At 30.4% G+C, this 11,345-nt stretch overlaps 2 protein-coding genes and 1 pseudogene across 17 annotated transcripts in view; all 3 read right to left on the reverse strand.

The window, feature by feature from the left end:
• LOC101498120 (uncharacterized) overlaps positions 1–11,345 on the reverse strand; it is a 65,762-nt gene that overhangs the window by 20,374 nt on the left and 34,043 nt on the right. The gene's annotated exons all lie outside the window — the stretch shown is intronic.
• LOC101505389 (leucine-rich repeat receptor protein kinase HPCA1-like) overlaps positions 1–11,345 on the reverse strand; it is a 56,394-nt pseudogene that overhangs the window by 5,022 nt on the left and 40,027 nt on the right.
• Positions 94–2,034, reverse strand: LOC140921070 (uncharacterized). The gene is made up of 6 exons (XM_073370854.1): positions 1,936–2,034; positions 1,299–1,390; positions 843–1,004; positions 505–579; positions 335–406; positions 94–211 (listed from the first exon to the last, which is right to left on the reverse strand). The coding sequence occupies exons 1-6, from the start codon at positions 2,032–2,034 to the stop codon at positions 136–138; spliced, it is 576 nt and encodes a 191-aa protein (XP_073226955.1). The 3' UTR covers positions 94–135.

The following is an 11,345-nucleotide window of genomic DNA, read 5'->3' on the forward strand; positions in this document are numbered from 1 at the left end:
TAACATAATATTTGATTATTAATATATTATGATAATTCTAGGTAGAGTTGTTTTGATAGTAACTTCATCACTCCTCAATATCCATTGTTGTTATTATAAAATCCTTTTACTTGTCCACATCTCAAATCTAAGTACTCACAATTCATTGATGCGAATAAGGTTATTGAGATTTGAAGGAACCTCTCCTGTCAAGAAATTTCGATCGAGCCGACTGTCATAAATCGAAACAATCAAGAAAAATTAATCAAAGAATGATATTCAGTATAATGGAAATGAAAGGAAGAAGGAACTAAGTGAATGAAAAGAAGATTTTAAATGTTAAGGAACTACTTACAGAACTTCAACTGTGTTAACTAGTCCTATTGTAGAAGGTATACTCCCACTTAAATCATTCCCATAAAATAATCTGTCAGAAAGAAAACAAAAATTCAAAACAGCACAGAAATTGAGAGTTGAGAATGTATAAGCTCATAAAAACCTATAAATGCTAAAATATCAACTTACATGTGTATGAGTGCCATGTCAGAGCTGAAAAGTTTGGAAAAAATGGAACCAGAAAGCTGGTTTTTATTGAAATGACTGCATCAAATACCAATCAAATCAGGATTCAAGATGAGATTCATGTCCAATAAGACACACTAGAGATTGATATTGAAGGATTTCATTTAGTATAGTAAGCTACTGATAACCATGATCAAAACAATGTTGATATTACTCAATATAACATTAGCAACTAATAATAGAGGAAATGATGAAAGGGGTCATTTTTCTATGCACCAACTAAAAAATACTCACAAGTGTCAACAAAGAAACAAAAATAATAAAGAAAAGCAAAAACTTACAAGTGCTTAGCCTTTAAAAGGAGGTCTAAGCCAGGGGTTGTGGAGGTTGAAACTGGGATAGGTCCTGTGAGTTGATTGTCTGCTAAGTCCAACCAATAAAGTTTGGAGAGTTTACCCAACGAAGGAGGTATTTTTCCAGTGAAGTTGTTTGAATTTAAAGCCCTGAATAATTCAATAACATGTGTATAGTATTAAATGACTCATCTTGAAAAGGTGAGGGGATAACAATAGAAATGATACTTTGACACACAAATTTAACAACAAATTTTGACGACAATTTGAATGGTTAACGCAGTTCACGTATTTGGTTAACTACATTCAATAGATGGTTAATAAATATTACGATTTATAAGGTGTTGCAACTCATTAACCATTCACTTAATATAGTTAACCGTGATTTAAATTTCTCTAACCACAACTTTCAGGTAAAAATGCTTCTTCTTAGATTATTCTTACAAGAAAGATAACTCTGTAAGATTCCCCAATGTATCTGGAATATTACCACTGAAGCTGCAACCAGCCAAAATCCTGAAACAGTGAAGTTTAAATTACTACTGCATGTTGCACTTGATATGACAATAGGAAATTATTTGGTTTTGTGAATCTAACTTGCAGAGTATTTAACTGACCTAACTCTCCCAATTCTAGAGAGATAGAACCCATTAAACCTTTATTAAAGGACAAATCCCTGCCGTTAAAATGAATTGACGATACGAAATGAATGGATAATTTAATATTAATAAGATAATTATTTATTAACTAATACACTAGTGAAATTAACTCTTATTGCATAGGTTATTATACACTCTATATAATAAAATAAAAAACGGTGACAAATTTATTACGACGGCGAATTGTGAAAGACCCAGTCGACGAGATTTTGGACAAACAACTTATTCCATTTTCACCTCTTCACAGCTTGTGTTCATTTGTGGATATCCTTAGTAGCAATTCATCTTTTTTCCCTTGACAAAATCACAGATCTTCACAACAAACAAAATCATTATTAAAATTACACAATTTTTTTCCCTAAACTAACACAACACCGATAGTTTGCAACCGCAGGTGACACTTCTAGAGACTTACAACATACGTCAACATGGGTTGTTGTTTGCGTTTGCACAGTTTTCATCAACCATGTTGATGTATGTTCAAAGTCTCTGAAACTGTCGCTACTTTCAGTTGAAGCCATAGCCAGACCTCCATTCAACAACACTCAAGGAAATGAAGCCACACAAAAACAACTTTTTATTTTTATTTTAAAATTTGATATACACATAGGTGAAACCAAGAACAAACACAACAACCCAAATTCAAAAATGATCACAGAACTGAGTGAAAGAGAAGAAAAAAAGTGAAAATTTAAAATGGGGTTATTTTTGAATTAAAATGTAAGGAAATTGATTATATGGGTTGATTTAGAATGAGAGAAAGGTAATAGCTTTATTGAAAAGAAAAATGGTGTCAGAGCGCGTGAATTTATTGAAATTTTATTATTATTTTTTGAAAAACTTATTGAAAATATTTGATGAAGTATTAGGAGAGAGATTGTTGCTTTTGGTAATGATGGAGTGGTGCGATGATTGTCTTGTATCTTTAATGCAACGTTAATTTGATGTTTGTTTTTTCAATTTAATTATATATATTTTAATTTAATTTTGATTTTATTAATATTTTTAAATCAGGAGAAAAAATAGAAGAGAGTAATTGATAAATAAAGTTGTGTTTATAAAATAAAAAGGAGTTGTAAAAAGAAGTGTAGATAGCAAAATTGAAGATTTTGCTCCCATTAAAAAAAGAAGAAAGCATGTCAGTTTTATTGGTACAATTTGGCAGGAATATAGTACAATATTTCAAATGTTTACAACCATTTTATCAAATGTCAGTAACATTTCTTCAAATAAAATATGCTAATAACATAGTCTTTATCATATACTCTTTTTGGTATTTTGATACTTATTGTGATTTTGTCCCAATTTTCATTTTGTTTGAAAAGTGACCATATGGTAAAATAGAAAAATAAAAAGTGTAATAATTTTGATTCACCTTATTTTGTATGTGTCTTAGAATTTTAGTAGATAACACTCTTTTTTATCTTTTTGAATTCATTTTGTATGTATTTTTGTTGCAGAAACAACTACTAATTAATTATCACCGCTAATTAATTATCAAAGTTATGCTTATTTATTTAGAATTGTACATAAGAAAACTAAGAAATTTAGCAAGTAAATCAAGTAACTTAATAGTCTATTTGTCTAGGTTCAGGTTCTGCATCACCTAAATGGCTATGATAATGGCTCTTACTTGGCCACTATTGGGTCCCACCAAAATAAATAAGTTGATTTTCTTAGTAATGTCTTGAATCTCTATCTTATGAGCAAAAAATATTTAACTTGAAATCATTCCATGTAAAAGATTTAGCCAATGTATTTGAAAATACTTATAACGAATGACAATTTATACAAGAAGTTACCAACTTGTTCAACATTTTAGAGACAGTCCTACAATTCTCTCACTACAAGAAAATTTAAGATTTGCGACTTATAGTTTGCCACGGTTGCAATAAAACTGTCCTCACCTTAACTTTACGACGAATAATATCAACTGCAGCCGTGGTTTAACATTCTGGAAAAACACTTCTTTTCCCAAAATCCCCATATTTTGCAAACCTCTCAAATTGAAAATCTTTCAAAACCTTTCATTTTCTATTCTTGAGTCTAATTATTCCTACAAGTCTCTGGCTAAAGTCATTGCATTTTTCTGTCAAAGCAACTAGTGAAAGTGGCCACCTAACTGAAAGTTAAGATTATTATTACATCGTAGAGGGGTGAAGAAAATAAAATTGCCATGATCAATGCATGTGCGATATCTATAATTCGAGCTGTTAGTGTTACAAAAACAGTGTCACATCCCTAGGGATTTCAGTTAGATATCTTATTACTTAATTATGTAATATAATATGAAATATAAAAATATATTGACAAACTAAAAATTGCAAACAAAACATAAATGCAACCAAACAACGCTACTTTCTTCCACGTTCATGTTTTGCTTGTAGACATTCGAAATTTGCAGTACGCTGACTGTGAAAGAAGTGAACACAATCATCTCTGCTGACTTTATTTCATGTTACCCGAAATGCTTGGGTTAAAAAATAAGAAAACATTAAATCATGTTAAGGAAAAACTCTCTCAATTGCTTAGTACAGATTAAGTTTAATAATGTAAAAGTTTTAGGAGTCTTCCTAGTGTGAAAGATCCACAATCTATGCCATTAGATTCAACAGAGAAATAAAATTAAGAAAATGATTAAATCCATTAACTAACAAAATATTAGTAGTAATGTACCTAGATAAACCAATAAATATGCATTGAACTATAAAACTTCAATTTTTATTAGGTTATATAAAACTCAACAACAAGTTACTTCAAGATAATTTATAGAAATTGTGAAGTTATAATGTGATAATCCACAAGCCTGAGCTAATATCATATAAACCAAAGGCATGCAAACTAGTTCACTTTCTATAAAATTTCACACTACAAAATCAGAGTTTTAAATAAAACAAGATACAAGTATGAAGTCTATTCAAAACCATGAGAATATGCATAATAGAACAAATACTAAATTTGAATATGCATTGATTCTGAATTTTTCAGTGTTTCTACCAAACGAACCAGCTCGTGAAAAGAAAATGAAAATATGAATAATAGAATACTTACAACAACCTCTGATTTCTGCCTCTGATGGTATCCTCTGATTTTTGTCTCTGATGGTATCCTTTGATTTATGCTTCTGATAGTATCCTCTGATTTCTGTCTCTGATGGTATCCTCTAATTTCTGCCTCTGATTGTATCCTCTGATGTACTGCATCTACCAAATGAAATGCTACTTAAAGAATCATTTCCTTCCCAAGTACCCCAGAGTCCCAGACCATTGATTAGAAGCACCAAATATTTCAACATGTTTCTACTAAAACAATTGCACGTGACTAGAATGTGTATATGCTAATCTAGTAATTGTTTTTTGGTTCTTGCGTAGGCGTCATCCAACTCCAACCAGAGAGATGCTTGAACCCTTGCTACGTGTTGATGCTGCAGTTGTCCTGAACTTGGATGTTTCATCGTCAAAAGCATTGGCTGATTCTCTTGACCACGCTGTGGTAAATATTTTATTTGTATTTTCCTTTTTTGCATCAGTCTTGTTTTCTGTTGACAATATATTATATATGGTTCATGAATAATAATTTTCTGTAATGATGTTATGATTTTGCCATAGAATCTTCGATGATATACTTTTTATGGCCCACACGTTGCTAGCTGAAGCATTTACGTTTTAGGATATTATTTCGTTTCAAATATTTCTCCCTCATGTAGAGCTGCATACTCTCATTTATGTCCGGAAGAGGTGCGTGGCAGCTTTTCTACCCTGTATTGTTATCTTGTCTCTTTGCACTTTGAAGCTGGAGTTCATATCCTTGGTCTAAGGATTTCTGCCTCTGATGGTATCCTCTGATTTTTGCCTCTGATGGTATCATTTGATTTCTGCCTTTGATGGTATCCTCCGATTCCATTTCTGCCTTTGAAGTTGGAGTTTGTATCCTTGGTCTAAGGATTTCTATTTTAATGATGAGATATGTATCAATAATCTATATATATGTATTAAAGTGGCATTTATAGATTACTGCTACTATTGGATGGATGTTATTCATTTGCAAGCACGTGAAGATAGATGATTTTAATTTGGCATAAATATGCACTTACCTACTATTTTAGTTAGCATATATGGTTGGCTATGTTTGGCTTATTATACTTGCATAATATGCATGCTTGAATTGTAACTGGTGTACTGCTTTTTTGGCACATGTTATATTTGGATGTTATTTATTAGGGTTTCTTTTCTACATAGAATCTGCTTGTCTTGACTTAAGTAAGAAGTTATGAAATCACGTGGTTTAGAGCATATCTTAATAGCACAAATAATATCCATCCTCTATGGGGTGTAACTTTATTTTCTTCATCAATCAGGCTTCATTAGTTTTTCTGCACTTTTCTGTTGGTCTCCTTTATCTTCCCATTTTATGCCATTTTAATATCTCTATGTAGTTCTTCTTTAATGAGTTTCTATCAGATATTGCCGATGTGACAAATTTTGTGTTTCCTGGCACTCCACTTGATAGTCAGGCTTCTCAAAGGGGTACATCCGTCTACCTTGTTGAATAAGATCCATTGTTGCTAGATTACTCCTTTCTCTCTGGTATGCACCATCAAGCTCATCTACAAACTTGCAACTGCCTCAAGGATGGTTTTGCCACATCCATGTTTGTTGAACATACTAAAAATTGGATTCCCCACTGCTACTGCACTGTGCCTCTGTTACTACCTCCACCATTTCTGCTGTGTTGCCTATTTTTATTTCTGTTATGAACTTCTGTATTGCTGTTACCAGCTTCAACATCTGGACTTCGTTATCATCTCTATTACTATTATTGCGATCATGTGATATCACATTGACAGAGCCATAATGTCAAAATGTCCCTTTTTTCCCTCTTTAATATGGATTTTTACTTTTAACTGAATCAGGAGAATATTATTCATTAAATAAACTGTTGAGAAGGCATTACACACCTAATATAATACAATAGCAGAAAGATAACAACACTAGAATTTACCGTTTACACAAATTTCTGTTTGTAATGCAGTCAAACACTTTACAACCAGTAAGAACACTAACATAAGGAATATAACAGCTCTAAGTTCAGACATAATATACTCCTTTGTGCAAAAAACTAGTCCCATAACTTAGTGTAGATAAGTTCTTGGCCAAGTTGGGCAAATGGCCTAAATAAGCTAGTCTCATAATACAGAGGCCATCACACAATGCGCTATTCTGTTATCACAGTTTTGGAGCCGACGACTATTCGGGATCGACAACTTAGTCAAAAATTACCATTTTGGTTATGCACTGTTTTTTTTGTAAAAAAATGTATGTACTAAATTATCAAAAAAGACCGGTACATTTCCTGTTAACGTTTATCATCCATATTTTTATTTATCTCAAGAGGCTGTACATGTTATATCAAGTGGATTCCTGTTCGTTTTTAGTTGATCAGTTAATAGTAATAGTACTGCCTTGGTCCCCAGGTATCATCCCTAAGGTGTTGGGGTCTCTTCTATAGTGCATATATGCATTTATTATTTGTATTCTTTGAATTTCACCATTTCTTCTTCGTGTCTTCAATAATATGATCAAAATGTTGATATGTTAATGCTGAGTTTAAATATTCCAAAAAGATGTCAACTTAAGCAATCAGTATTTCGGCAGACTCTATTTTCTTCAAAGAATTGCATTTATACTATTTATGTATGTTCAGGAAATGACATCTGAAGCAGACATTATTTCCACCTGATACACAAAAAGTGTCATAAAATCTGCTGAAGTGCAAGCAAGGATGGATGATAGGTGTGCTTTTATTTCTCCGTTGTGATGATTTGAATTAACCTGTCTTTAATTTAGCACTAATATCTATTAGCTAAAATTAGGATCGAAGTTAAAAGGTAAATACTAAAGCTAATCTTTTATAATGTGATTGCGTTTTGCCCTACTTTCTGCATTGGAGTGATTTTTGCAAAATAAACAGTATAATACTCATGCGCCGTTTCAGATTTTACACACATATTGCACTGATTTGGTGAGAATTGAAAAATAATTAATGCTTGTATTTTTTGTGGACAAGAGAATTAGTAGAATATTAATGTTTTTTTTTATTGGAATAATTAATAATTAAGTAATACATTTATAGACATGATTTTATGGTAGAATTTTTTATTAAAATTACAAAATACTCAGTTGCTTGGTAGTGTTATTTTACTTCATTTGAAATCCAAATGCACAACTTCACCCCTTTTTTTATTTCATTTCCATGTTGAAGTTATCAACCATTTCGTTTCTGTTCAAGACCATCCAGCAGCGAAAATCAGAGGATAACCACCGTTCTTCTTCATCATCGTTTTCGTCTTCTTTTTTATTTTTTCTTGAAAATTAGTTTTCTCACATTCTTTTTTTCTTCTTCAAGTTTTTACTGTATTTTTGTGTTGGTTTGTTTGATACATATCTGATCTGAGGGTTGATGATGTTTATTTATTTTTTATTTGGATCTTTTACTAGTTTCTTCTTCATCGTCGTTTTTTATTTATTTGGATCTGATATGAAACTTACCTGTAAACCCGTCACCCGCGAAACCCGTCTTACCCGTATGCAAAAATGGGCGGAAGTGGACCTACCTCCGTTTACAGAAATTATAGTGCACTGCATTTTGGTTTGCAATTGTCCGTTTAGGGAAATTATAGTGTAGTGCAACAGAGTGCATTTTGGTTGCAAATTCTCAGTTTACGAAAATGACAATGCATTGCAGCAGAGTAGTGCATTTTGATTTCTTTTCAAATTGCAGCTCCAAATTAATGCACCTTCAAATCCAAATTGTCATCTTCTTTTGTTTCTGTTTCTTCTTGGTTTCAGAAAAATGTCTTTTCTTCTTCTTTCAATTGCCATCTTTGACACTTCTAGAGACTTTGATGATATAGCAACATGGATTGTTGCATCTGTTTGCATTGTTTTCATCTTGATTTCCATTACTCTGGAAAAAAGTCTTCCCACAGTTAGAATGATAATTTGAAACTTGTTATTTTTTTATTTTGTTTTTTATTTTAATTGTTATATTTTTTCAAATTTAATTTGTTTCAATGATAATTCTATTTGATCATTGTACTTGTTGGTAGTTCATTGTACTTGTCTTTTATTTTGTTTGGTTGAAATTGTGTCATAAATAAGTGAAATCTTATATTTTTTTTTTTGAAATTGAGTGATTGTTTTGCTTATTGAGTTCTTTGAAATTCTTGCATGATTCATGGTGAGTCTTTTTTTTTTTTTTTCTGTCACTGGCTGAGAGACAATCAGAAGAAGTTTTTGCTTGAAGCTTTGGCAAGTGAGGTAGGAGAACCAAGGGATTGACTATTGCCTATGTTGCCAAAATAAAGGCTATAGTGGTGCTATAGGATAATAAAATTTGAACAAATTACTATTGTTTTGTGATATGCTATTTAGTACAAAGTGTTGTCTAACAAACAACAACTGTAGCACTCTACTGTAATGCAATTTGAACTAGCCTCTATTTTTCGTATTTGCGATAGACAACATCGACTCTTCCTGTTTTTTCAATATTATTATCAACATAATTCCTGCAATTTCATAGCTTTAAAAATGTTGTGCCCCTTTAAGATAAACGATTTACCATTTTTTTTTTCCGATTTTTCCAATTTCAGAGTTGCTTCTTCGGACAATTTTATAGGTCTGTGGATAAGGTTGAGTACCTGACTCTTCGCAAAGGATTTATCACCGTGAGTCATACTCCATAAGACGCCTTTTAAAATGCTGGGATTCATCTTCCTTTCTTGACAATGCATCATGTGTAGGTCCACCTTTCACCGAAAAGTAAATTCAACTTCCAAAAATATATCAAGAGAGCATTGGAGGATGACAAGGTAGTTATGGGAGTCAGGTAACATTTTTACACTGCACATTTAAAGCATTATTTATAATTATGTATGGTGTTTTTGGTGATAACTGGTTGGTTTGAAATATATGCTTATTATGTGTACTGTGTTATTGACAGTCCTATTCTCCGGGCTTCATTTGTTCTTCTCATCCTCCTAAATGTTAATGGTAAGCAAATTGAATACTACTGAACTTACTTTTCTGCAGTTGAATACTAAATTGGTTAATCCTATTTATTTGTCAGGAAGGTATACTATGTTTTGGACATCTATGATTCCTCTTGTTGTAAGTATTATGTTCTCTGTATGAAATTTGGTGATCGGTTGAGATCATGGTTATTAAATCGATATTTAAACTGCAAATTGGAATACTTGTTTTTGAAATCATGAATTGAATCTTATTACGGGTAGTCACATACACTAGCAATTATATTTTTTAAATAAAAAAGTGTCATAAGAAACCTATAAGCTAATACATCACCTACTAATATCAAAATAATTCAAGTAAAATGAAATAACAAAAAAAAGTGGATGGTCCGTACTAAGTTTAGATAGTGATTCATTATAATGAATTGTTATTCATCAATAACGAATTGGAATTCAAGATGAAATTTGTGTCCAATATAAATACTCTCTAGAGATTCATATGGATTGAGTTCAAATTTTTTTGTAATCGAGATACGACTCGCATGTATCGCAAGATATTGATAACCATGGTTGAGAATACCACTACATTAATAATTTAATTTGTTGTAGATGATTTTGGCTATTGGAACAAAACTTCAAGCCATATTGGAAAAAATGGCTATAGAAATCACAAGAAGACATTTTGTTGTTCAAGGAGGAATTCCTATTGCTCAAGACTCGGACAAATATTTTTGGTTTGGTCGGCCTCAGTTACTTCTTCCTCTTATCCATTTTGTCTTGTTTCGAGTAAACAATTAGTTAAATACAGTGTAAAGAAGATAAATCTTTTGGTGAGCTTACAATTTTTTTAATTCATCTATTATATATATTTAAAACAGACTCCCCATGCCACATCATCATATTTTGCCACATCATCATATTTTGCCACATCAACATATTTCATCCACATCAGCCAAAAAGCTGATGTGTACCTCATGAGAGTACCCCTCATCTTTTAACAACTTCTCATCTTTCTTCCACAATTTCTTTAATACCTCCAAAATCTATTTGATAATATTATTTTATAATAAATTTATAAATTATAAAATTATTTTACAATTATTTATAATAAATTTATAAATTATTTTACAATTTGATAATAATTTATAATTTATATTATTATCAAATTATTTTATAAGTTATTTTATAATAAAGTTATAAATTATTTTATAGTATTATTAGTCATTTACCAGTTGTAATTACTTATAAAACTTATATAATTATTTTACAATTATTTATAATAACTTTATAATTTATAAATTATTTTACAATTTGATAATAATTTATAATTTATATTATTGTCAAATTATTTTATAAGTTATTTTATAATAAATTTGTAAATTATTTTATAGTATTATTAGTCATTTACCAGTTGTAATAATTTATATTATTAATCATTAAATTCAATGAAAAAAAACCACATAATCACTCATAAATATCGACATAAATGCTATTTATCTAATCCTCCTTACAATTATATTATTCCAATGATTTTATACCTTTCTAATTCAATTACTCATTAATGTTAATCCATTTAAAATTACTTTCAATTTATGTCAATCCATTTTTTTTAGTAAGATTTTATAAAATCAAAATATATATTTTATTTGACATAAAAGACACAAATTTATTAAAAATAATCATAAAATACGAATATATAAAAAGTTATTAAAAAAGTTACTTCCAATTATTAAAATACACAAATTTATTTAAAATTATAATATATATGAATATATTAAAAAATATAATGAACCAACGTTTACT

The sequence above is a fragment of the Cicer arietinum genome, chromosome 7 (assembly GCF_000331145.2).
Source record: "Cicer arietinum cultivar CDC Frontier isolate Library 1 chromosome 7, Cicar.CDCFrontier_v2.0, whole genome shotgun sequence".
Taxonomy (NCBI): Eukaryota; Viridiplantae; Streptophyta; class Magnoliopsida; order Fabales; family Fabaceae; genus Cicer; species Cicer arietinum.